The sequence below is a fragment of the Kluyveromyces lactis genome (assembly GCF_000002515.2).
Source record: "Kluyveromyces lactis strain NRRL Y-1140 chromosome C complete sequence".
Lineage (NCBI taxonomy): Eukaryota > Fungi > Ascomycota > Saccharomycetes > Saccharomycetales > Saccharomycetaceae > Kluyveromyces > Kluyveromyces lactis.
This window is the reverse complement of record NC_006039.1, coordinates 1414076-1439865: the sequence shown is the minus strand read 5'-3', so window position 1 is coordinate 1439865 and position 25790 is coordinate 1414076. Positions and strand designations below refer to the sequence as shown.

At 37.9% G+C, this 25790-nt stretch overlaps 11 protein-coding genes across 11 annotated transcripts; 7 read left to right on the top strand and 4 right to left on the bottom strand.

The window, feature by feature from the left end:
- Positions 1 to 60: 60 nt before the first annotated feature.
- MSH5 (MutS family protein MSH5) lies at positions 61 to 2865 on the top strand (the record flags this gene model as incomplete). Its single annotated transcript, XM_452934.1, has 1 exon — positions 61 to 2865. One exon carries the CDS (start codon positions 61 to 63, stop codon positions 2863 to 2865), a length of 2805 nt encoding a protein of 934 aa, XP_452934.1.
- A 97-nt stretch (positions 2866 to 2962) lies between these two features.
- On the bottom strand, positions 2963 to 4801 carry SAS10 (rRNA-processing protein SAS10; the record flags this gene model as incomplete). The annotated part of the gene is made up of 1 exon (XM_452933.1): positions 2963 to 4801. One exon carries the CDS (start codon positions 4799 to 4801, stop codon positions 2963 to 2965), a length of 1839 nt encoding a protein of 612 aa, XP_452933.1.
- A 403-nt stretch (positions 4802 to 5204) lies between these two features.
- Positions 5205 to 6419, top strand: RPC53 (DNA-directed RNA polymerase III subunit C53; the record flags this gene model as incomplete). The annotated part of the gene is made up of 1 exon (XM_452932.1): positions 5205 to 6419. The coding sequence occupies one exon, from the start codon at positions 5205 to 5207 to the stop codon at positions 6417 to 6419; it is 1215 nt and encodes a 404-aa protein (XP_452932.1).
- Positions 6420 to 6833: 414 nt separating this feature from the next.
- On the top strand, positions 6834 to 9560 carry ATG9 (autophagy protein ATG9; the record flags this gene model as incomplete). The annotated part of the gene is made up of 1 exon (XM_452931.1): positions 6834 to 9560. One exon carries the CDS (start codon positions 6834 to 6836, stop codon positions 9558 to 9560), a length of 2727 nt encoding a protein of 908 aa, XP_452931.1.
- Positions 9561 to 9601: 41 nt separating this feature from the next.
- On the bottom strand, positions 9602 to 12115 carry NOP14 (snoRNA-binding rRNA-processing protein NOP14; the record flags this gene model as incomplete). Its single annotated transcript, XM_452930.1, has 1 exon — positions 9602 to 12115. One exon carries the CDS (start codon positions 12113 to 12115, stop codon positions 9602 to 9604), a length of 2514 nt encoding a protein of 837 aa, XP_452930.1.
- Positions 12116 to 12671: 556 nt separating this feature from the next.
- On the top strand, positions 12672 to 13997 carry RPN5 (proteasome regulatory particle lid subunit RPN5; the record flags this gene model as incomplete). Its single annotated transcript, XM_452929.1, has 1 exon — positions 12672 to 13997. One exon carries the CDS (start codon positions 12672 to 12674, stop codon positions 13995 to 13997), a length of 1326 nt encoding a protein of 441 aa, XP_452929.1.
- Positions 13998 to 14116: 119 nt separating this feature from the next.
- Positions 14117 to 14814, bottom strand: ATG38 (Atg38p; the record flags this gene model as incomplete). The annotated part of the gene is made up of 2 exons (XM_452928.1): positions 14117 to 14710; positions 14794 to 14814. 2 exons carry the CDS (start codon positions 14812 to 14814, stop codon positions 14117 to 14119), a joined length of 615 nt encoding a protein of 204 aa, XP_452928.1.
- Positions 14815 to 15109: 295 nt separating this feature from the next.
- Positions 15110 to 16564, top strand: LDB17 (Ldb17p; the record flags this gene model as incomplete). Its single annotated transcript, XM_452927.1, has 1 exon — positions 15110 to 16564. One exon carries the CDS (start codon positions 15110 to 15112, stop codon positions 16562 to 16564), a length of 1455 nt encoding a protein of 484 aa, XP_452927.1.
- A 212-nt stretch (positions 16565 to 16776) lies between these two features.
- On the bottom strand, positions 16777 to 18186 carry TUB4 (gamma-tubulin; the record flags this gene model as incomplete). Its single annotated transcript, XM_452926.1, has 1 exon — positions 16777 to 18186. One exon carries the CDS (start codon positions 18184 to 18186, stop codon positions 16777 to 16779), a length of 1410 nt encoding a protein of 469 aa, XP_452926.1.
- Positions 18187 to 19322: 1136 nt separating this feature from the next.
- On the top strand, positions 19323 to 19880 carry KLLA0_C16225g (uncharacterized protein; the record flags this gene model as incomplete). Its single annotated transcript, XM_452925.1, has 1 exon — positions 19323 to 19880. One exon carries the CDS (start codon positions 19323 to 19325, stop codon positions 19878 to 19880), a length of 558 nt encoding a protein of 185 aa, XP_452925.1.
- A 1452-nt stretch (positions 19881 to 21332) lies between these two features.
- ECM5 (Ecm5p) lies at positions 21333 to 25697 on the top strand (the record flags this gene model as incomplete). Its single annotated transcript, XM_452924.1, has 1 exon — positions 21333 to 25697. The coding sequence occupies one exon, from the start codon at positions 21333 to 21335 to the stop codon at positions 25695 to 25697; it is 4365 nt and encodes a 1454-aa protein (XP_452924.1).
- Between the last annotated feature and the right edge of the window lie 93 nt (positions 25698 to 25790).

Sequence of the window (25790 nt, the reverse complement as noted above, 5' to 3'; positions counted from 1 at the left end):
TAATGTTATATTTCGTTTAAATTTCATTTCCAGCACAAATTTACTTTAAAAGTGAAAAGAATGAGATTATTCAGTTTTACTTTCAAAACTAAACTGCACTGTTTATTGACAGAGCGAAGAAAACGAAGGGAAGAAACGGTACAGGCAATTATTCAAGACCAATCACCATCAACAATGCCAGTCACGGCTAAACGTCCGTTATTTATTGATCGGTCGGTCGATTCTGAACTAATTCCAGGTATTGGGAATATACAGGATAGCAATGCTACCGAAATACCCGCCGAAGGTGAAAACAGAAATGTATTGGAAAAATATGCAGATGAAACCATGCATGAGCAAAGCATTAATTGGGAAAATGAAGTAGTATTCTGCTTGGAACTACAGCAGTCCAAGCTTGGAATATCTCTATTGGACATAAATCAAGAGACTTTATCGGTTCTAAATCAGGACATTATTGTTAATGCCAGAAGTTCAGAAAATATGAATGAAGTGAACTTGATTCTAGAAAATTTGATACTTGAAAATGAACCTAGCGTAGTGTTGTGTTCAAGCAGGTTAGGGGAAGTGATTTATGAAAACCTCAAATTTTTGTCAATCGAGCGCAGTTTTAGATTGCAGATGCAGTCCCATGACAAATTTAAAGTAGAATATTTTGTTCAACATTGGAACAACTTTCAAGAGTCCCAACAATTGATAGATATTCAAGGATTTCAGATCTTGGACCAATTGGGTACAAACAAAGCCGCTAAAGTGACAACCATGTCATTGAGCTGCTTGATAAAATCTATGGATCATTTCTCCGCCGTTGATTTTGACGAATGTGAGATGTTTAATTTTTTCGAAAAGGTCAATATAGTGAGACAATTAATGTTGAAGGATCGGCTCTTTCTTGATGATGATACTCTGGCGGCTTTACATATTTTTAAACCCATCCAGATACCAGGACATTTTTGTGAAATAACAAAAACCGGCTATTCATCTGTGTTTGATTTGCTCAATCACACTACTTCAGAACTTGGTAAAAGATTGCTAAAATCCTGGTTAGCCAGTCCACTATCTAATAAAATATTAATAGAAGAGAGACAAAAGGTGATACGATCTCTAATTGACGGCAAGAATGCGATATTATTCGACGATCTTTCAAATTCTCTAAAGTACATGCCTAATATATTCAGCATTGTAAATGAAATGAGCAAAGGCGCAGTAAAACTCTCAGTGTGGAGAAAATATATTTCTTTCTGTACCAAAACTGTCGAGATCATAAACTTAATCCATATTCTCTACGATTCTTCAGATAATTGCCGGTTATTTAACACCATAAAAAATGACCTTGATAAAAGCATGATGTTGAAGATATTAAAGAAAACCGAAAGTGTTCTTGATTTGGAGGGGTCCCTTAACCAAGATGCGATTGTTATAAAGGATAAAGTTCGTATAGAACTAGATGAGGCAAGAGGAACTTACTTCGAGCTTGAAGGTGTTTTAAATCTTGTGGCAAATGAGGCAAACAATACACTAATATCAACATTGCAGAGTAATGAGGAGAAGCTTTTTAAAAAATTGAACGGACGAAATGCTTTGATAAATGCGATATATCTACCACAACTTGGTTATTTACTATGTGTTGATGCATCCATAGAAGATATGTTCGATCCAGCTGTGCTATACTGGACTGAAATTTTCAGAGAACAGAATGTAATATATTACAAGAATGATGATACGAAAGTTATGGACGAACACTATGGTGACCTTCATGGAATAATATCCGATTTAGAGTTGGAGATCCTACTTGAACTACAAAATGCAGTCTTGAATACAAAGCCAGCAATTTTGCTGTCAGGAAAATGTTTCGCAGAGCTCGAGGTTTTAGTCTCATTTGCTAAGACCGCCATTAGCCAAAATTATGTCCAGCCTGTCATTGAGGAAAAGGAATGTGTAATTGAAATTGAAAACGGCCGGCACCCCTTATATGAAACACTTGTAGACACATACATCCCCAATGACCTTCGCATGCTTGGCGGAACTTTTGATAATGATACTTGGAATAATAATTTCAAAAGAATTTCTGTCATTACTGGCGCTAATGCGTCTGGTAAATCTGTTTTTTTAACGCAGAACGGACTTATAGTGTTTCTTGCTCATATTGGTTGTTTCGTTCCTGCTGATAATGCACGTATTGGTCTCGTGGACAAAATATTGACCAGAGTAGTGACTCGGGAATCTGTAGCAAAGACGCAGAGTACATTTGAGATTGATGCAAATCAAATGTCCAAGTGTTTGTCATTGGCAACGCCGAGAAGCTTACTTTTGATTGATGAGTTTGGTAAAGGGACAGATGTGATTGACGGCCTATCTATGTTCGGAGCAATTATAAAGGACTTTTCAAGGAGCTCGTCTTGCCCTAGAGTGATCGCATCTACTCATTATAACGAAGTTTTCAGTCCAAACATCCTTACTAGTGAAATTAATGGTGTAGTATTCTATAAAACCGAGATTTTATTGCAGGTGATGGAAAAGGAAAATAAAGGAAATGCCAGAGATGAAATGATTACCTTTTTGTACAAATTGAGCACCGGAATTGCCACGAACTCTTTTGGTATATTCTGTGCCAAAAACTGTGGCTTAAGGCAGAGCATTGTCCAAAGAGCACAAGAACTTACAACTCAGATAGCAGATGGATTTGACATTGCTAAGAACTACAGCAAACTAACTATCGAAGAATTGAACCAATTTAGAATTGACCAGGATATTGCGAAAGAGTTTGTAGCATGGGATCTTGATCTTGAGTCCATCCATTCTGACAAGATACAGCATGCAATACGGAGAAAACTACAAAGAATATTGGATGCTGGACAAAGCTGCTAATTCGTGAGTACTCAGAAAGCAAAATATTACACGAATGAATAATGCGAGTTTTTTTTTAATGCATGGAGTATATAGATACACTAAATATCATCTAGTACTAATTTTTAAATTTCACAGACTTCGTTAGATTCTTCTTAATACCAGTCTTTTCACCTTCATACGCACCAGATTGACCACCAGAGTAGACAGCACGCACAGATTTGAGCTTCTTTTGAGCTTTTTCGTACTTCTTTCTCTTTTTGACACGCGAATTTCTGTTGTCCTTCTTCCTTCTTGGTGTTAGACCCTTATTCTTTAGAATTTGATAGTTGATTGCACGTTTACCATCTTCTGTAATGTGTTCGGCCAATTCAGCCAATTTTCCTTCCTTAGCAGCTTTCGCCACCTCTTTGTGTGCTTGAAGACGGGAATCTTTCTTGTGTTGTCTATCAGCCCTGATGCTCTTGTAATATTCATTCTCGGCATCACGTTTAATGTCTTTGGCAGTCTTTTCATCATCCGAGTTGATATCATCCGTATTAAGATCTGCCGCATTTTTATCATGCAAGCCACGTTTTCTAGCTTCTTCAAGTAGCCTCTGTTGTCTTTCGTAAAGTCTTTCTTTGTAGGGAATATCGTCATCACCTTTGAATCTATCAGTCTTCTTACTAGCCTTTTGATCGATTTTGGAAGTGTAGAAACGTAACGTCTTCTTCCTTGTTTTCTTTTCTTGGACATCAACATCTGCAATCTCATCTTCAACAAAGTCATCAACGTCTTGTAATATCCTGTCTTTCTGAACTTTGTTTGCAGCTCTGTTCGAAAGTTCGATATCAAAGTTTTCTTCTTCTTCGCTTTCCATATCACCCTCCTCGTCCTCATTCTCATCTTCTGCCTCATCGTCACTGGCACTTGCTTCACTGTCCAGTTCATCCTGTTCTTGTAATAGTTCTTCATCAAGTTCACCAATATCCGAAATATTTTCTTCAGCGTCAGAGTCTTGCTCAAAGCGTATTGCTTCTGTGTCCGGTAGTTCGCTAGCTTGTCTCCAAATTTCTTTACACTCCAAAATACGCTCCATTACCGGATGATCTTTCATAGAAATGAAATCTTCGTTATTCTGTAATTCATATAAGAAAACTGCAAAATATGAACTAATTGTTCCAAGATATGAAGATAATGCCATAATTTTGATCTGAATCAATTCATTATTCTCCTCAGTTTGTTTGAGTTTCAGCTCGTCTAAAACGGGTGATAATTTACTGAATTCCTTTGATAAAGGAAGGTATTCTGGGAAGGATGTCTTCAAGAAACCTTCCTTTCTCTCTAAGTCCATGTTGAGAACATCCCTAAGGGAGATTTCAGTAGGACGTTCTTGATCCTTTTGATCTTTAAATTGACCTAAATCGAATTCCTTAGCTTCTTTTACCCATTCTTCATCAACTTCATCCTCAAGATAGTCTTCCATATGAAGGTCTTCCAAATGTTTCTTCTGTTGGCGCAAAGCTTCCTTTTCTATCTCTCTTGCAGTCTCTTCATCGTCCAAGTCATCGGCACCGTAGTATTCTGCCTTAGAAGCACCCCATGCGTTCTCATTGTCCAGCATAGTACCACTCTCTTCTTCTGCATTCTCACCAACGTCTAATTTCCTACCAAAAACCTTCTTATACACAGCTTCACCTGTTAATTCTTCTTGTTCACTTTCATCATCTTCAACTTCTTCACTTTCATCCTCACTATCTTCATCTGACATTCCCATCACTTCTTCTTCTTCATCCACTGAAAGATCAAAATCATCTTCTGGTTCCCTTTGATCAAGACCTGCGTCCTCAAGTAGCACTTTTTCTCTCTTGTTTGCAAAGTCATCGACCTCATTCATGCCATAGGCAACATCTTCTTCCTGGTCTTGTCTACGATTAGACCCTCTTTTTGAGACCTTTGCACCTCTCTTTGCCATATTTGAAGTACAATGTCCAGTACAATTTAAGTCCAACTCAATATACAGTCGATTACAGCGGCTGATAGTAGTTACCTGTTATGCAGCTTGTCATTCTCTTAGTTATACCTATTCTCTGAATTGAGATGAGATGAGATGAGCTTTAACTTTAAACAAAATTTTCCAACATTGCTTTTTCAAGATTTTTCACCAAAATTGAAAGCTGCACTACTACTGGAAGAGATCACAATGAGATGAGCAAAGTTGATGCGCAAATAGTCAATGCAAGGGTTAGTATCCAGTAACTAGTCTTCGTTTTCATATTAGGATTTGCTGTTGAACGAAGAAACGGTCGAGAATCGCAGTATTAAACGCTTGAGTCAAGAAGTTATTTGCATCAAATTGTGATAGGAATCAACTAAAGATGAGTGGACGTTTACCTGGATTGAACCAGGGGAAACCATCAACCGGAACCTCGCTGAAGTTTAAGCCCAAAGTGGTAGCTCGTAAATCTAAGGAGGAACGAGATGCTAACGTTCTGAAGGTAGAAGAGCCGAATAAACAGGTTGAGAAGAAGAAATATACACAGAAACCACAGGGCAACCAGAAGAGGCAGCCGAAGTATTTAAACAACACAAGAATTATCACATCAGGCCCATTGGCAGCTGGTAATTTCTCTGGAGGATCTAATAAAGGGAATAATGGATTCATTAAGACGGAGGGTTCTCAAAGCAGTCTTGTGCAACGCGGTTTGAAAGCTGTTTCTGATGATGAAGCAGAGGGATCGGACGCAGAAGATTCAAAAGCTGGGAAGAGAATTAACATGGGGAAAGAGTATACAGAGGCAGACTTCAAGAAGGAAACTGACGATCTGTTTGATGAAGATGAGGATTCTAATACTGATGCAGCCATGAGTGAAGAGACCAGAGCCTCTAAACAATTGGCCAATCTTTTCCCTGTCAGGGCAGTTCGTATCAATCACGAAAAGGTGGATTCTCTACAGAAAGTTGTCCAGGAATCCATGTCAACTTTGCAGACCAGGGAACCAACACCAGGACCTGTGAAGCTAGAACCAGAACAATCGGATGGTACTTTAAATGACATAGTGAACGAGAAGGAACAGCAGTTAAAAGAAAAACTGCGTTTGCTTCAACTTCAACAAGATTTCCAATCTGTTGACAGCGCAGAAGCTCTCAGGGAAACAAATTTGTTATTTGAGGATCATAAACATATGTACAAAAAGTTAAACAAGATTAACGACGTTCCAAATAAGTTTATGTTCTTCCAGTTCCCATCAAATCTACCTGAATTTCAGCCACAACCCCCAGTGAAATCCACCGAAGAAGATGTAAAGCCAAATGGTGAAGCAAAAGTAGATGAAGGAAGTGAACAATCAAATAGTAAAAACAGCAAAGAAACACAAATAGATTCACCTGAGCCTTTGATCGGAAACGTTGGTTCAATTAGAATGCATCGATCCGGCAAAATGTCAATCAAGATCGGGGACGTCGTAATGGATATCAGCAGGGGCGCAGAGTCTACATTTTTGCAAGACGTGGTTACACTAGATTTGGAGGGAGAAGAAGCGGAGCTACTAGGCCAAATCGACGGAAGAGCGATTGTAACACCACATATCTAATTATATAGATTTCTGCATGTACATGATAGTTGAAGAAAAAGCTCAGCAAATCAATTCGTATGATAACATTAATTTAATGTAGACAACTACATCAAGAATGGGAGATTCAAATACCACTGCGAACACAATCAGCAGCTACTGCATAGTAACCTAATAAAGATGCATCGCCTTTTCAGGTTATAATTCCTGAAATCAGAATAGTCATTAAGTACGAGTTGATGTTTGGATATGCAGGGCTCCATTACAAAACTTGTTCATGTATACAAGGATTCCCTTAAAAATGACTTCAACAAACACAAAACAAGGTATAATCGAAAGGACACTACAACCATAACCTTACCTCTCACGGTATTTAGTCAGTTGATTGAATCAACTTGAAAAGTTTGGATCAATAAAATTTTGGAAGTCTGAGTTATGACGGATAGTCAGGATAAAGTAAATGGTGGATCCAAGAACACATTTCTATCAAGAGTGTTTGGTGTGCACTCATCTGCTGTAGAAAACTCTTTGGATGCCGCTGAGATGAGCCATATTACTATGCCTACGGAACAGGATTTTAGTAACTATGCCGAGGATGAAGGTAATGTGAGGCTAATAGAATCCGATCAGGAACCATCTTCATCTAACGAGGACAGCAATGATGAGGAGCCGCTAATACAACAGCCACAATCCATAAGATTTGATACAGCATCTGATGGGATGGCAACAATACAATCGGAATCAGAGCCCGATGAGGGAGGTACAGAAGAAGATGAAGTGCACTTAGAAGAAGAGGATTTCAGCGATCAAGACTTGGCAAGCTCTGTTTCGAAATACGGACAGCCTTCAAGCAGCGAAGACGAGGAGCCATTATCAAATCGTGACAGTAATAGAGGATCTGACGAAACGATACCTTTCATAGGTAGACAACGACTGAATCTAGGTGGTAAAAACCCCATTACAGGAGCAACTAAGTCAACCAAGAACCCTTCGGAAAGCAGGGTATTCGAAAGATTGTTAGGGAATAGCCCTGCAAAGATGTTTCGCAATAACGGAAGGCCGAATAATCTTGAGGAGAGTTTTCTCTTCCGAAAGCCATCAGTCGCAGAACAATCAGGACCAGGTAAATCAACTCATTTCAATTTGAAACCTCCTCCAATATTTAACAATATTTCTACTTTGACAAGCACTTCAAAGAACAGCTTATCTTCACTTAGTCCAAAGGAACGAGCTTTATGGAAATGGGCAAATATCGAAAATTTAGACACTTTTTTGCAGCAGGTGTACGAATATTACCTAGGGAACGGATTCTACTGTATCATCACAGAGAAGGTTATTCATCTAGCTACAATCTTGTTTGTGGTATTCATTTCAACTTACATGGGCCATTGCATAGATTATTCAAGGTTGTCATCGTCTCATACTTTTGAAGAAATTCATATTGAACAATGTTATAAGACACAGATCTCTCCAACTGCAAAGGTATTTCTATGGATATTTTACGCCTTCATAGGGCTTAAAGTTCTACAATTGTATTTTGATGTGAAAGCATTGAAGGACATCCGAAACTTTTACAACTACCTTTTAAGCATATCAGATAAAGATTTACAAACTATTCCATGGCAAAGTGTGATTCAACAACTAGTATTACTTAAGGATCAGAATGCGATCACAGCAAATGCTACCGAAGTCAAAGCAAAAAACAGGTTGAGTGCGCATGACGTGGCTAATCGAATTATGCGCAAAGAGAATTTTGTCATTGCACTATATGATAACAATATTCTTGACTTATCCCTACCAGTACCTCTACTAAGAACATGTGCTCTTACCAAGACGCTCGAATGGAACATAAATCTTTGTATTTTAGGTTTTGCATTCAATGAGAAGGGCTATTTAAAGCAAGCTTTCTTAAGAGAAAGCCAGAGAGAATACCTGGGAGAGGAGTTAAAGAAGAGGTTTGTTCTTGCTGGATTCTTGAACATTATCTTATCCCCATTCTTAGTAACATACTTTGTTCTATTGAACTTCTTCAGATATTTTAATGAGTACAAAACCTCCCCAGGATCAATAGGTTCTCGGCAATATACTCCTATTGCTGAATGGAAATTTAGGGAATACAATGAATTATATCATATTTTCCAAAAAAGAATGAGATTGAGCATGATAATAGCGGACAATTATGTCAATCAATTTCCCAATACATTATTAAGCTTGACCTTAAGCTTTATACAGTTTGTTTCCGGTTCTTTTGTGGCAATCTTGGGTATTCTGACAATATTTGATCCAGACAATTTCTTAAACTTCGAAATTACACCTGACAGAACTGTTTTATTTTACATGACTGTTTTTGGTACTTTATGGGCAGTTTGTCACAGTTCTATCAACGATGAGTATACGGTTCTCAAACCAGAGGAAACACTGGAGGAACTTGTGTCGTATACACACTACGCTCCAAAGGAATGGAAGGGGAAATATCATACAGAGGACATCAAAAATGAGTTTTGTAGGCTTTACAACTTGAGAATCACATTATTACTAAGGGAACTAGTCAGCATTATAATCACTCCCTTCATATTATGGTTCTCCCTGCCAAAGAATTCAGAAAGAATAATAGATTTTTTTAGAGAATGTACCGTCTATGAGGAGGGGTTGGGATACGTGTGTAAGTACGCAATGTTTGAAGCTACTAAAATTGACAAAGGTACCAAGGCCAAAAAACAAACTAAGAGAATGTTTTCCCAAGCAGAACAGGATGATAGTGAAACCGAATCGGATGAGGGTGTTAACAAAATGCTTCAGTCATATATGTACTTCGTTGACGATTACAAGAATGCAGGCAATGCAGTGGGCAAAAATCAGCTACCAGCTTCTCCAATCGAGCCATCTTATCACCCATACAGCTCTACTAAAGACTATTCCTGGAAGACACAATTTGCCTTAGGTAAAAACTCCAATCGTAAGAGAAATCTTAATCGATCAAGGGTGAAGAGATTCCCGGATCGTAGTTCGGACCTTGAATTAGGCTCATTGAGTGGTTCACTTATCAACAAATCTACCCTTTTTAAGGATGATATTGCTGATAATGCTGACGAACTGAAGGCGGGAAATGGTGTTATGGGCCTATTAAACCAATATTACAAAAAATCAGATCGCAATCGATGATAAAGTTTATTAATGTTGAGTATAGATTATATAATATGCAGTTAACGTTTGGTATTACGGAGCTTCTTTTCACGCTCATATTTGTTTTTCTCAGCACCTTCTTCAGTACTGATTTGATTGACAATACGTGCCATCTTGGAATGGTAATCGGCGTACTCCTTCTTCTTTTCTTCAATGCCTTGTCTTGCCTCGAATCTAGTGTCTTTACGTATTTCTTTCATAGTGAACTTACGTTCCTTCTTCAATTGCGCCTTCATCTTGTTCAACTCACTTCTGGTCTTATCTGGATCATACGACTTCTTATCTGGGTTGAAGTTCTCTTCGAATTTAGGCGTATTTGATGGAATCGCCAGTGGTTTATGCTGTTGCAACGTCAATGGCAGACGTTCTTGGAATTTCAATAGCTTTTCGATCTTTTCCACTAATTGTTTTGGTTTAGAAGTACCAGGATATACTTCGGCAGCCACGTTTAGTATGTCTTTGAAGGGATTAATGATTTCTGGGAAGGCAGTAAGATCTTTCCAGATGTTCGTTATGCACCAATCAATTGATTCTAGATTGTTGACCAGCACGGACAGTTTGATAGATTCTTGCTTTTCTAGATCCTCGGAAAATAATGAGTGTAATTCTAAAGAAGGGGCGACCTTGGACCAGTTAATATCCGAGCCTACTATTGATAAATTGTCCTCCTGTTTTTCTTTGTTTTCTAATGTTTCCCCTTTGGTACTCGGTATTAGAGAACGCAAAGATGTCTGCAAGAAGTATGTTAACTCAGGAATATAACGCTTGCTTATACGTTGATACTGGATGGCGATTCTAACCAGTATCGAACCAAATATTAATTTTTGAAGAGAATTGAACCTAATTTGTTCCAAAAACTCTGCAATTAGAAGCAGACAGGGAGTAATGACTAAATGATAGTGATCCGAAGTGGAGAACAACATACCAACAACAGAGAAAAATACCAAATCTGATGGAGATAGTCCATAGAACTGGGATTCTTTGAATCTAGTCTGAATATCTGAGATGATATTTCTACAATCCTCTGATAGTGGAATGGTAAACTTTTCTGAAAGAGTCTTTAGAATGCTTACTAGTTCGTTTTGTAATGATGCAATTTCTTTCACATTAACCGAGTAATCTTCTTCAGCCAAGAAAAGTATATGTCTGAGCAAAACAGCAGTGAATTTGCCCAATTTTTCTTTGTTTCCCTCAGCCAATTTTGGTTGGTATGTTTTTACTATTCTTTTAACTAAAGATGGATGCTCTTCGATAGGATAAGATTTCAAGAAATTTAGTAAGTCATCGTGAATTTGAGGACATGGAACAGAAGGTATAACTCTTGCTGAAGGTCTACCATTTGATGTAGCGTCGTATTCATTGTCATCATTGTTATCCTTCTCGAAATCAACGTCGTCATCCGAGTCAGGAATTGCTTTGATATATTCACCATATTCGCCCTCCTCAGAGTCGCTATCTTCCCAAAACTCTTCTCCCAAATCTTCAACACCAGCATCTTTTTGATCTTCAATGTTGAAAATACCGTTCATACGATCAAGCCTTTTCTGCTCCAATTCCTTTTGTTTGTCCTCATATTCTTTCTTAATCTCTTCATCTGTTTTAGTTCTATCTGCAGGGGCAGCTCTTTTCTCCAAGACTAACTCTTTCACCTTGATATCATAATCTGGAGCGATGTCTGTGGAGGTCGAAATCTCAGTTTGAGAAGGTTTAGTCTTTGGTAACGTCCTTAATTCAGACATAATGCTTTCGAAATCGTCATCAAGGCCTTCGATATCTTGGACCAATTTCTCCTGCGCCTTTTGTCTTTCATGTTTGTAAAATTTGGATTTAGCAATGACCTCTTGCATGACTTCTGCCTTAGTCTTCTTTCTTGCTGGCTCTTGCAAAGCGTCATCACCTAACCCTTCATCTCCGTATTGATCCGCCATATTTCTTTTACCAGCTTGTTTCAACCTGAAGTCCTCCGAATCAGAATGCTGTAACCCCAAATCACCTTCATCGAAATCATCTTCCAAGGAAAGAGACTTACCATAATGAGTCAACTTTTCACCGTACACGTTTTCATCCTCACCACCATCGCTATCGTCTAAATTGAATAACGATCTTTTCGTCGAAGATTGACGTTGTCTTTCCTTTGTGAAACGTTCCAACATGATCTCCTCGGAAGTCAAATTCTTATCCTTTTCACCAAAACGTTTATCTAAGACACCACCGCTTCTGTTCTTGCTGGACTTCTTGGCTTCGTAGAACATTTTACGTTGATCTTCACCGGCTTGTTTAGTGATTCCCGGCTTACCTACTGCAAGTTTAGCTGCAGATTCCCTCATCACACCAACCTTTTTATTACGATTTGTTTTCACATCAAACGGATTAAACTGTTCCCTAATTCTTTCAATAGTCTTCTGTCTTTCTTCTCTATCAAACTCCCTGGGAGATTTGCCCTTCTTCTTAGAACTCTTCTTGACATTGGTCTGACCAGTCAACCCATTAGCCTTTAAAGCGGCCTTCAAGTTCTTCAACTGTGAACCACCCATTATTATTCGACTTTGTAACCTATTTGCCCACAGACAAGAAGAATGGTCTAAACACAACTGATGATGCAAGTCAATTCAATACAATCGGCCAAGATACTGAACCTTCTGACAGCCTTTGATTTAATCCCATCTCATCTCATCTCATCGCTCAATTCATCTTCTGTCAAACTTTTAATGCTTTTTCACCGAAAAGAAAGAAAATAGTTACCCGCACAATAAAATCAAATCAAGGTTACCCGAATATCCAGCACAATCATTACGAACGATGATGAAGTCACGTTTTTCTAAGATTCGATTGTTACTGTTACTGAGGAAGCTTTTACCGTAGCTTGTCATTTTAAAGGCATTATGAGAAATAAAGGAAATCAGTTACAGGTGGCAAATATATACGAAATAACCGCGAACAGAGGTACAGCAGGTTACAGTGTCGGTTCTGAGACTGTAAGTTTGTGTGGTTTGAATACAGGACGGATACAGAGAAATTGATTGTATTGCATTTCGGTTTAAGTTGAGCAGGCAGAGCAAAGAGAAAAGAGTATAAATTATATCGTAAAATATGTCCAGAGACGCTCCAATTAAGGCAGAGAAAGATTATACCGAAATCTTGGACGCTGAATTTCCTAAGCTTGAGATTTTGGCCAAGAATGATTATTCCAGTGCTTTGGATCAATTGTTAGTGTTGGAAAAGAAGACTAGACAATCTTCTGATTTAGCATCTTCGAAAAGAGTCTTGACTAAGATCGTAGATGTTTTGGTCGCAGCAGACCAATGGGACCTACTTAACGACCAAATCATGCTTCTATCAAAAAAGCATGGTCAATTGAAGTTATCTGTGCAGTATATGATTCAGTCTGTGATGAAATATTTGGAAGACCTGAAGGATTTGGACACCAAGATTAAAACTATTGAGACGATAAGAACCGTGACTGAGAACAAGATTTTCGTGGAAGTTGAAAGAGCTAGAGTCACTAGAGATTTGGTTCATATCAGAAGATCTGAGAACAAGATCGATGAGGCCACTGACTTGTTATGTGAATTGCAAGTGGAAACGTATGGGTCCATGGAGATGTATGAAAAGATTGAATTTATCCTTGAACAAATGGAATTAAGTATCCTAAAAGGTGATTACTCTCAAGCCACTGTGTTGTCCAGAAAAATATTAAAGAAGACTTTCAAGAATGAAAAGTATGCAGCATTGAAATTAGAGTATTATAACCTTTTGGTAAAGATTGGCTTGCATAAGAAAGATTACTTAGAAGTGGCTCAGTACTACCAAGAAATCTACAACTCTGATTCTGTGAAGGCAGATGAAATTCAATGGAAGGCAGCTCTATCCAGGGTTGTATACTTCTTGATTCTATCGCCATATGATAACCTACAAAATGATCTCATTCACAAGGTTCAGTTGGACAACAATCTAAAGAAATTGCCATCCCAAGAATCCTTGGTAAAACTCTTCACCACAGCAGAACTAATGAGATGGCCAATAGTACAAGATACCTACAAAGAAATTTTGAACCAGGACGGCGTTGCATTCGGGTCTAATGAATCACACTGGGAAGATCTTCATAAGAGAATCATAGAGCACAACTTGCGTGTCATTTCCAAATACTATACAAAAATTACTTTGCCAAGGTTAAAGGAGCTATTAGATTTAGATGAGGCCAAGACAGAGTCGTTTATCAGTGATTTGGTCAACCAGGGTATCATTTACGCAAAGATAAATAGACCTGAAAAGATTGTGAACTTTGGTAAGCCAAACAACTCTAGTGATCTGCTCAACGAATGGTCGGCAAATGTGGATCAATTACTAGACCATATTGAAACCATCGGTCATCTAATCACTAAGGAAGAGATTATGCACGGGCTCAAGGCTAAATAGAGGAATGGAGGTCTGTTTGTACTATATAATTTCTCCCTTCAAATAGTTAATCGAAATCATCAAAAATTGTGCATTAAAATAACAAGAACGATTAAGATATACTTTAAAGCAATACATACTTATGCTTGCTGTTGATTCCTCTTCTGCTTTGCACTTTCCACTAGACTATCCCATCTCTCTTTTAATCGATTTACTTGATTTAAAAGCTTTTTATTCTCCTTCATAACCTGTTCTGATTTGGCTTCATAATCTCTCGACTTTTTCTGTTCGTATACAGATAATTCTCTTCTAAATTGAGCAAACTGCTGTGCTACCTCATTCTTGATCACCTTATCAGTTTGTTTAGACGTTATGGATCTTATGACGTTATTTTCTAACTTACTGGTGATAGACGATAATAGAGGGTCAGTTAGAAACAGACTATTGCCATTGTGATAAAAACTTCCATCCATCATAAAACGACTTAAACTGGAATTGCTACCGATCTCAGAACTTTCAGAAGTAGATTGAGCTTCTTGCAACATTCCTAGTTCTTTTACTCTTGCATCGATGTCTTCCCGCAGTAAAACTATGGCATTATGTATGTTTTCAGGTAAACTCTCCATGGAATTTATAGCATCAAGTTGTTTAGATGCATTTTCGAAAAGCTCAATGGCTCTACTAAGTTTATTCCTCTTGATATAGGATTCTGCATCATCTATCGTCTCGTAAACCTATAATATTAAGAAGTAACGTCATAAATATCAGTTAGTCATTTGATTAATTCGAGGGTTTTGAGTGCAAAAGAGAATCATACGTTATTAAGCTCGGTGGTCATCTTTATAGTCCCATTTCTTAAGAATAATTATCGTTGGAAAGAAGTGATTTTAAAATAATCTTCAAAGGTTTGGCTGTACATGAAGCGTGCCTTAACGTAGGGCATTCCTCCAAAATACTGTCTGTCACATTTGCTCTCTTGAAAACATGTCAAGAAGATCCTTAATTGCGTTAGAACAAAAAACAGATTATAAAGTTGCGAACTGAAATTAGACCCTGTTTTTGAGAAATTTTAATAAAAACAGGTTAACAAACAATATATTAAGCATTGACAGCTATATGCCACTTCCAACAGCATGGCTACATCGATGACAATACAGGATGTCACTTTGGTTGAGTTTTGGGAGAAGTTGGAAGAGTTACTGGCAGAAGTGAATGTCAGAAATGAATCTGAGGTGAATTCTGCCTTAGTGTCTTTTGTGAAGATCACTGCTGATCACTATTCTAGCCTTATAAAATGTGATCAGGATTTATACAGAATAGGTCTTATGTTGGTGGAGTCTCCAATGTTCCAACAAACAACTGATTTCTGTTTAAGAAAACTCTTATCTTTATTGTCTATCGATCTTTTGGAATTAAACTTGAAATTAATTATTGCATATATCATTCTTTACAAATGTAAGGTTGACTTAAATGCATTGGACATCATTCTAGAGAATCAGGGGTTCCTAGTTCTCTATAACAATATTTACAGCAACTTTGCGTATCTTAATAAGTACGGCGATGAATATACTGGTGTCCCATACCAGGCAAATGAATATCATGACAAAGCCCAAGAAGATCCAAAAAAAGACACAAATCTTGAAATCATTGAAGACATTAAACACTTGACTACTATACTGATTGATATCATGTATCAATTCTTCAAGTACTCGAAATGTCAGATTTCCAATATTCAAATGATTGATGATTTCTTTATTTACTATCTCGTCAGCAGCATAAGATCAGATGTTGTTGACGACATTTTAAACAATGTCAAGTTTAAGCTTCTACTTGCCCTCAATGAACAATATATGATTTTTCAGTACGAATTTGATATCGAAAACAAGGCTTATGAGTTTTTATTGAACCACAACATGTCCAAGGATTTCATTGGGTTGCTTTTATTAAAATTTAATAGAGAAACTGACACCTCTTTATTGATAATGATCTGCAAAGTCATATATATAATATTGACTAAAGATTTAAAAGTGGCTAAGGATTTCTTTTACTTGAATGACTTGCATGTTTTCGTTGATGTGCTATTGAGAAACTTGAACAACATATCTGATAACGAAGAAATTTTAAGAAACACATATTTAAGAGTTCTAACTCCATTGTTGAACAATACGGAACTAGCAGCCACGAAGTATCACAGAAGTGAAATTTCTACGACTTTAAAATTCTTTTCTGATGTAGATAATTTCTGTTCTATTGAGAAGGCAACCCCTCTACAGAAGACCACCGCCAGGTTAGCAGCAAAATGTCTACACGAAGTCAAATGGCTCGAGCAAGAAAACCAATTTTCATCCGATCAAAATGACAGCGAAGAGAGTAGAAGGTCAAGTATAAGTCAAAAGTCTACAAGTAACACTCCTTTGGAGCCAGTGATGTCAACTACTCCTCACCTCTATAGTAACTTACAGAACTCATACTCTGCCGACTCTATCAATCATAAATCTAATCAACAAACTCCTCCCCCACCTCCACCATCCAGAAAGGTTAGACATAGGCAGGGAAGTGACCGAAAGCTAGCAATAGCTAAAGTATGAGCATCGAGACAATTGCATGTAATATTAAAGGGTAATATTAATTGTTATTAATACTAAAAAAAGTAAAATCTTCACAAGCCTGCAGAACTCTGATCTGCTGCATAATTTCCTCATTACAATCCGTTAATTAAATACACAATTAATAAATAATTAAATTGGCACAGAAATTCGTAAAAAATAGTAAAGCGATTTTAGCAAGCTCTCACCCATGTTTATATGATATTGTCGTCATTGATGTCCATTGCACCATCATCATTACCGACTAGCATGTTCTCTTCGAGTAGAATATCATCAATGTATGAATCCTGAGCAGCATATGTGTATTCGTCAATTACCGATTGTACGACTTCACGACTTTCTTTAAATTCATCCCAACCATTTTCAAACACTCTCCCATTTTGAAACTTGTGTAAGAAAGCACCTCTGTTGAAAATCGTATCGAAACTATTGCATGTTTTCTTAAGAAGTGAATTCACTGCCGTGGTATTCGAAAGTATGAGCCCGCTCACATAGTCGGAGTTAGAAGTTTTGTTGTATGGCGATTTTTTACCAATGTTGACGTGTAGTGAGCTTTTCGACCATGGGGCAAATTGAACTCTTTTTTGAGTCTTTAAGATACCTCTGGTAATATCTGATTGTTCTACCGATCCCTGTAATAGAGAGTATATGGCGATATACACAGGATCGTCTGCAGAATGGGTAACCATCGAATTGTTGGCATCAAATAAATCTAGTATTACATCATAACCTGTACTTCTCTTGAGATTTTTTGCCTCGGGTATGAAATCGGTGGTGAAAGAGGTGAAGCTTGGAACTAGGAAATGCATGTCGGGCGTGGGTACGATGGTGGAGAAAATGCTTGGTAGCGAACTGAACATATAACTGGGGAACCGTATGCTATTCGTTATGGAAGACATAACAGTCGATATCACCTGATTCGATTGTGCATAACTGACATTAGAATCCCTTAAAATTCTTGCCGTAATATTTGAAAGCGCATTGTTATCAAACACCACCGACGCATCACTATCTTCTATTAGTCGCCTCAAAGTAAGCATGGTGTTGTATGGTTGAACCACAACTTCGGATTCATCGCTGGGGAACACTGAATACGTGGTGACGAGCTTCTTATGATAGCTATCGGCCAATAACTCCAATAAATTCGATCCTAAACCTGATCCTGTACCACCAGCGACTGAATGGATCAATTGGAACGCTTCAAAATTTTCTGTCGCATCTATTTCTCTATCAATCATATTTATAAATTGGTCTTGATTTTCTGTACCATAGTCGTAACCTATCGACCATGTATTACCAGCTCCTAAATTATCCTGCGACACCCAAACGTTTCTTTCGTTAAAAAAACCTGGGAAACTGTTTCGTATATCGTTGATAATACTGGGCTCTAAATCGAAAAGTAATGCACGTGGAGTGTACCGATTTGAATCGTTTTGTTTGAAAAAAGTCACTGGATGGTCTTCTCTAACGGCTGTGGGAGAATCTTCTTGCAAACTTAGACCATCTTGTCCAATTCCATGCTCTTTCGCCAATTGTGACCAGAACTCTCGCCCAACTTGGTTCCCGCACTGGCCAACTTGCAAAGTAATTACTTCACCAGTCATCACAAAAAAAAACTCACCAAGCTACGGACAAAGCAAAGCAACCTGATGGCGTAAATTCTAAAATCAATCCGACATAACGTCACCGCTTTATTAAATGCGATTTCCCAGATCCAACCTGTGTTTTGTATTTGTTTACAGTTTTCGCGAACTATCAACAGATCCGGGTAACATATTTATGTAAGACACAATCTAGAACATCTCAACATGAAATTTCAATTCAGAGAGAATTAAGGGAAGATTAAGAAGGGGCCTGGTTTCTGAGTTTTGCCTTAAACGAGGTATGGTTGCTATTGGCACCAGTAGATGAGGCTCGTCACTGTGTGACATGCAAAAATTCAATCATGGTACAAAATGGCAGTATGGAGGCTTCTTGAAGCTACGAATTTCAAGTAATGTTTCCAGGGCGTAGATGGCAGTGCCAACGCGAGTAGCAATATATCTTTAAATAGAATAGCAATGTGACATAATAAGAAGTTTCATTGCATACCGAGCGGAATAGTTAAGGAACTAATTTAACAACTGCAGAAGCTTATGGAGACATGGTAATGAAGGTTTTTCTTTTGAGCTAATTATCTCCATAGTAGATGGGGGATATGTCTAGAATAGGTATTGTCGGATCAAGCATTTTTAGGGGACAAACTAATTATTGGAACAAAGTGGGTGGTTTATTGAACCGAGTTGTAAAAAGGAAGGCTATACTATGGGTTATATAATCCAATAATACTTCACATCGCAAGGGGCAACGGAGAAGCATGGTACTGTTAGTATTTGAGTAAAATTACGACATCACTCGCTGCTTTTTTGATTGCCCATGAACTAGAACTTGAATTTACGAGAACATCAATTAAGAATATGATGTGGATCACCACGGGCACTAAAGCATTTCGTAAAACTTTAGTGGGTACTTACCTAATCAATGGCAATTAATGTAAGATGCTATGCTCCAGCAAAATCGTTCTCAGAAGGTTTGCTATTTTGAATAAACCTGGATCAGAAATCAGTTTATAAAAGAGCAGTGTTTTATGAATTTACTTTCTAATCCAACTTGATCAAGGTTTGAGTTATACTACACTCAATTATATCAATTGATCACACTGTCCAAGAAAATCAATATCAAGAACATCTATAATATCAAAATGTCTAACATTCTACACAAATTCGCTGACAAGTTAACCGGTGATGATAACAATGACCAAAGAGTCGATGAACAAGGAAACAGATTAAACTCTCAACAACAATCTCACGGTCGTCAAACCGACATGGGATACTCAAACAAACCATCTCAACAATCTGGAATGGGTTCAATGGGTAGAGGTTCTCAGCAAGAATCTACAGGTAGATTCGATGATGATGAACTAAGTGGTGGACGTCAAACCAGATCCAAGAATAAGATGAGCTCTCAAGCTAAAGACCACTACGATGAATATGATGACGACTTCAACCAGGGTTCGAACACTAGTGGTGGACGTCAAAAGTACTCTTCCGAGCAAATGGGATTTGAAACGAGCCAGGGCTCTCGTCAACAACAAGGTGGACTAGGTAGCCAAGGTCTCTCTGGTCAGAAAGCTGGAAATGCCCATATTCCTGGCACACCTTCTGGTGCAAGAACTGAAGACTACACTTCCAGAACTAATCCCGGTTCTGGGGCAACCGGTGGTCAAAGAAACAACCAGTTCTCTAATGATAACTGGTAAATTAGAAATGACGAAATGATTTGAAAAGTTTATATTCACCAACACATTTCAGTTTAAAATGCTGTTTTATGATGCAGTCTGCTCTCATTTTGAATCTAAAATGTTATTGCCTTAACGACGAGTTTTTTTCTTAACAGCATGGTTGGATTGTTGAACAATGTAACCATGCAGTTCTCGCTGCTTTTTTTTTTTTTTATCTCCAGCGATTCCTTTCAAGGGATAAGGTCTCAAAGTTCCTTGTAGTTCGTTTTTATTTTATATCTATTATTTTAAATATACATCATGACTTGACTGATTTTATATTAAAGTAATGAAATATTGTCTATACTAGGGCTCACTTCCTCAGCTGCTGAACATTAATTGCCAAACTGAAGCAGTTTTGACAATATCATTGTAATTTCTGGATTTTCCAACGCACATGTGATTGTTGTTCATTGCGATCCTGTGGTTCTGTACTGTTATTATGGGTATCACTAGTTGAAAAATGGAAATACCTTGCGGTATAGTCAGGCAGTGCTAATAATCTTCTCATAGTGTCTGCGAAATTGTATATTCTAGTTTCCTCATTGTTTTCGGACTCTGTCACTCCATGAAATTCTGTCATATCTTACAGGACCATATGCTTACTAAGGATTGATCAAACCACGACAACAACTCCACACAGCTGAAATTTGTATAATGATTCTTTTCCGCGCGAGGAAAATGCATCATGCTCACTTATATACTTCTATTCTTACCTAGCACATTGTGTCTTTTTGACGTTTTCGGTGTCGATACTTAAGAAACTGACGTTCCTTGCTTATAGAAAACAAGAAATGGCATGCAAACGATTTGAAGCTTGCATATAAAGGGCCTATGATAATCTCACAAGCTCCTATATCCGGTTTGAATTTTGTTTAAAGACCGTGACTAGTACAGTTCGGAGTTGCAGGAGAAATGACCCGTCACACAAGTTAAAACCTTAAAATTTGGAAACGGTAAATTGTACTTTTGCTAAGTGTACAATTGTTTGCACAATATTCAGAAGGATAAGCAGAGCATGCTACATATTTAATTTATAACTACTATAATCCTTCTATATGCTAAAAAGACCATCGAAACTTAGCCTGCCAGAAATGTGCAACTCCCGTAAGGTTTTAAGCCTATGTGGAGGTTGTGAACGACATCATTTCTTCCTAAATTAGTCATTATACAAGCGTCATCTCATTATCTCATATATCGAAAAGTCTTTTATACCACGTGATATCAATGTTAATTTCGACAACATGAATTGGCGCTACAATACGAAGCGAAATTTGAGGATGAGGTGAAACATAACATCAAGAACTTTCAGTTATTGGCCATAGTAAGATAGTGTTTCGCTTGACCTTCTCAACCAATGGGAATCCAAATCGATTTTGTACAAAGACTAGGATTTTGCAACAAATTGAAACGATTTACTTCCTCTTAGTCATGGAGCATAAACAGATTTCCTCACTGCCAAGTAATTCTGTTTCGTTATTATTGAATCCAGCTCAAACGACCATATCGTACGCCAATGACGAAAGAAAACACGTAATAGATAAGGGAGAAACCTCCAGTCATTCTACCACTTCTAAAAATAAGTTTACTACCAATTCAGTCGCAGAAGCGCTGATACCGAAAATCCCAGTGCCCGACCAGTTTGAAAACAACCATTCCAAGACGACTCTTCCGAGGAAAGTTATAGACGGTCAATCAGCCTCTACTTCTTTCACACAAAATAACAACTCTCACAACCCATATTTGTATACGCAACACAGGACGAGATCTAATGCACCTTTCGATCCACTCCAAATTCATTGTGGAAAGGTTATCAATAATGCCAGGGTTGTGAGTGAGGGTACCATATCAGGAATTCATTATACAGTTCAAGAGGGATCGATCCCTACTATCACGGTCAAGGGAAACACGGATGATTTTCCCACGCCATTTGAACTTTATAGAATAATGGAACCACTTGGCAAACAATTCGGTGCTGTCAAGATTGACTTTAATCATTGTGATAACTCACCCTTCAATGCCTTTAATTTGGACACAGAGAACTTTTGGTTCAAGCCTAGAAAGCAGCATACAAACTCATATGATGTAGAACTACAGAAAAGACTCAAGCTCCACCATGATTTATACTGCTTTCATAAGGGAAAAAAAGATATAAAGGGAAATCCAACACTAGGCAAAATTCCAAGTATAGACAAGAGGACGTTAGATTTACACAGGCTACGATCCTGTGTTCAACTGAGAGGGGGCTTCGACACTGTTTGCCAAAAAAAGTTATGGGCCCAAATAGGAAGAGAACTTGGATACTCAGGAAGGATTATGAGCTCTTTATCAACGTCTTTAAGATCTGCCTACCTTAAAGTGTTTTCTGAATTTGATGCTTATGAAAGACAACATAAGCAAGCAGCAAGCCACCAGGTGATAAGCAGTGATATGTCCATACAACAAAACAGCTTTTACAATACTATGAAAAGAACTCTAGAAGAAGATCATCGTGATGCCCTCAATCCTAACCAACAGACAGGTCCACCTGTAAAGATAGCACATATTGAAAATAGAATAAACAATGAGTTCGGTGGTTCCGGTAAGGAGTATTTTAGAATGAGAGATATACTAGATGCAAAAGGGTTTACGACTAGATTTGGATCTGTCACTGAGCAGAAAGTTGGATTGACAGATGCCAATGAGTCTACACTACCTGGTTACAATTTTAGTCTATGGAACAATCAACTAGAGATATATGACAAATCTATGTACGAGTGGAAGAACTCGCCTATCTACAATTTGAGACAATATCACGAGAAAGCTGAACGACATCGTGAAATTGTCAATTCAACAGTAGAGGAATTATTTCCACACCTTTCTCATGTTGGAAAAGAAATATCACTACTTGATTTTGAAAGGCTGTATTATACAATTTTGAAAGAGGAGTCCTTGTCATTCGATGTTGATACAGGGATAGATTTGCCTACGATAGTGCATGGAAGCACTTTCTCAACATCGAAGATGGCGAGTTCCGACGAAACGAAACGTCTTATAGATGCCTGGAATTTAAATACAATAAACCTTTCTGAAAAATCCCTCCTTCAATACCAAGATCTCGATTTTGGAAACCTGGCAGGTGGTAAAATTGATGTAGGCATGATGCTCTCTACTTCTGGTTGGGCTCTAGAAGACGAATTCTTACCCTTACTTGATTTTTCCTATTTGGGATCATCGAAAGTATGGTATTTTGTCCCTCCTCAGTATCGAAATTCTCTTGAGGCCCTTTTTGATGATATACGTAATAAAAAAGAAGTGAAATCTTCTGATCAGTTTGAAGCGGACTTCACTGAGTCAGATTTCTTTCAGAGCTTTCAAGAAACTAACTTTTTGGATCAACATAAAACTTCTCGCAAAAGAAGCATTAATCATATGTTTCTGAAAAATTTAGTCCAAGATAAGCATAATTCTTATACACCCAATGACTTTCAAATCTCAACTTCTGAACTCTCAGCTTCTCATATCAGATATTTCAAAGTTATTCAAGATCCGAAGACATTTATTATGAAATATCCACAAGTCTATTCAACTTCAATTAGTTCAGGATTTCAAATATCAGAAAAATCTTTGTTTGCCCCTGAAGAATGGGTGAACAATATTCCCGACGCTGAATTATGGAGAGCTGAGAATAAACTTCTACCCTCTATTCTTCCCTTCCAGTTTTTTGTTAATATCGTTGAAAGCTCGAATGATAGAGATCTCTTAAAAAGAGTTACGCCATTGTTGATGAATCTAATTAAGGATGAATTGCATTTTAGATCTTTAGTGCCACATCATATACCCCGTGTCTCTAATAAATTCGATCCAATATCTGACATAGATCTTTCTCCCTGTGGTGGGTCAAAGATTGTTATTGCTAATGATTTCGATTGTGTGACCATTTCAGTCAAACAATTCCTCGAGCTGGAAAAGAAACTTATCGATCTAGGGGACTCAAAAGTTGAGCTGCATGAGTATTATTCAGAATCTTATTTAAAAGGACTGATTTCAAGATTTAGCAACGAGAACCTACAAACACAAACTGCCACGGATCGTGAACCGTCATTGTTAAGAAGGATAGAATCACTGAAAGCTGAAACCAATAATGACTCTAAAATTACCTTTAATGAGTTGAACAGATTACTATTGACTTGTGAAGATGGGAACAACGAAGAATACCTGCCATTGAAGGAGGTTATCAAAGAATCTCAAAGAATCATGAATGAATGCCAAGATATACTAGAAAGAGCAGAGGTGTTTAAATCAGAGAAATTTCATCTAGAAGACTCATTTGCTATGAGGAGATTAGAGGTTCCACATTTTGATGTCACTATTGATGAACTGAATTCAGTTTGCCGAGAGTTAAATAAATCCTATGTGAGAATCGAAATAGGCGACAACGTTAAAATATTAGTGAGTACCTTCACAAAATTCCAAAAGGAAGCACAGCTCAACCTAGATTCTGATGACCTGACACAGCTTAAGAAGATATATGCGAATGGTTTATCCCTAGGTGTCCGCTCTAAGTACTTGGAAATTTACGCTGATAAGATAACAAAACTTCAATGGCTTAATGTTTATGAAAATGTTTTTGTTAACCACACAGTCATTGCAGATGATGCAAAGGCTGAAAATTATTCGCTGACGTCCATGCGCTCCTACCTTTCACTTGGCGTTGAATTGTTTGGAGATCTGAGGCTAACAGAGTTAGAAACAGTTGCAGATGAATTAAAGAACGGCCAATCCGTTATGACATTATCGCGGAAACTTTTAGCTGACAAGACTCACCGTATGAAAGTTACAGAACTAGAAGAACTTGTTCGAAAGGCAAACTCACTCCTGATACCATGGGGCTCTTCCTTGAAAGTACATTTGGAAACCATTTCAAAAACCATCACAAACGCTCGTTCGATCTTACTACCGATGCAGAAGCGATTGTCTACCAATGAAGCTCACATATCAGCATTTGAAACTGCAATCAGTGCGGGAAATCTCACTGACACCGCTATCCTGAAGAATTTCGATGGATCGGAGGACGATAAAAGGTTAACCCAAACGGAAGCAATACAATCTTTGGAACACCCACTCTATTCAAAACATATGAAATCGACAAAATTATGGCAACAAGAGTTCAACAAAGTTTTCGTTACCGGGAAAGCAGGTCTAAAGGCATTATTAAAGAAAGCCGGACAATGTTGGGACCCAACTGATCTTTACAGCTCTACAGAAGAAAATAACAATAAATACTGTTTTTGCAGGCGAGGCGATAACGGTAACGTCATGGTACAATGTGAAATATGCAGCGAATGGTACCATACTTCATGCATCAATGGCGGGAAATGGCTTCTTCCGGAAGACGATGGAACCGTTTTCTGCTGCGAAATATGCTTGCATCGAACTGGTAACTCGCCCACAGGAACCATCTCGTTGGATCAAATTCGAATGCTGGTTCTACAATCAGGGAAACTTTCCATCTTACCAGAAAGGGCCTTAATTTTGGACTTGTTCGAGTTATTTAAGCTATCTGACACATATTTTGCCGAAGCAAACCAAATGATGTTCACATTGGAACAATCCAAAATGGAAACTACAAATACTTCTTTGCAAGAACTAGTGAAAAAGGTAAAGTTCCACCTTCGCAAGATATTAGGTGCAGGCGTAACAATGCCCGATATCACCAACAGGATGACAGAGTATTGCAGATACAGTGATGAACTGAAGACCAGAGAAATCTTGAAGTCCAACATAAAGATCATCTCCGGATACCCGGAAAAATAGATAGAACAAACAAACCACGTGACTTCATTCAACTTAATTTCCCACTTTTCTCAAATAGCCCCGCTTTCACGCATTACCCGGACTCTGATTCCC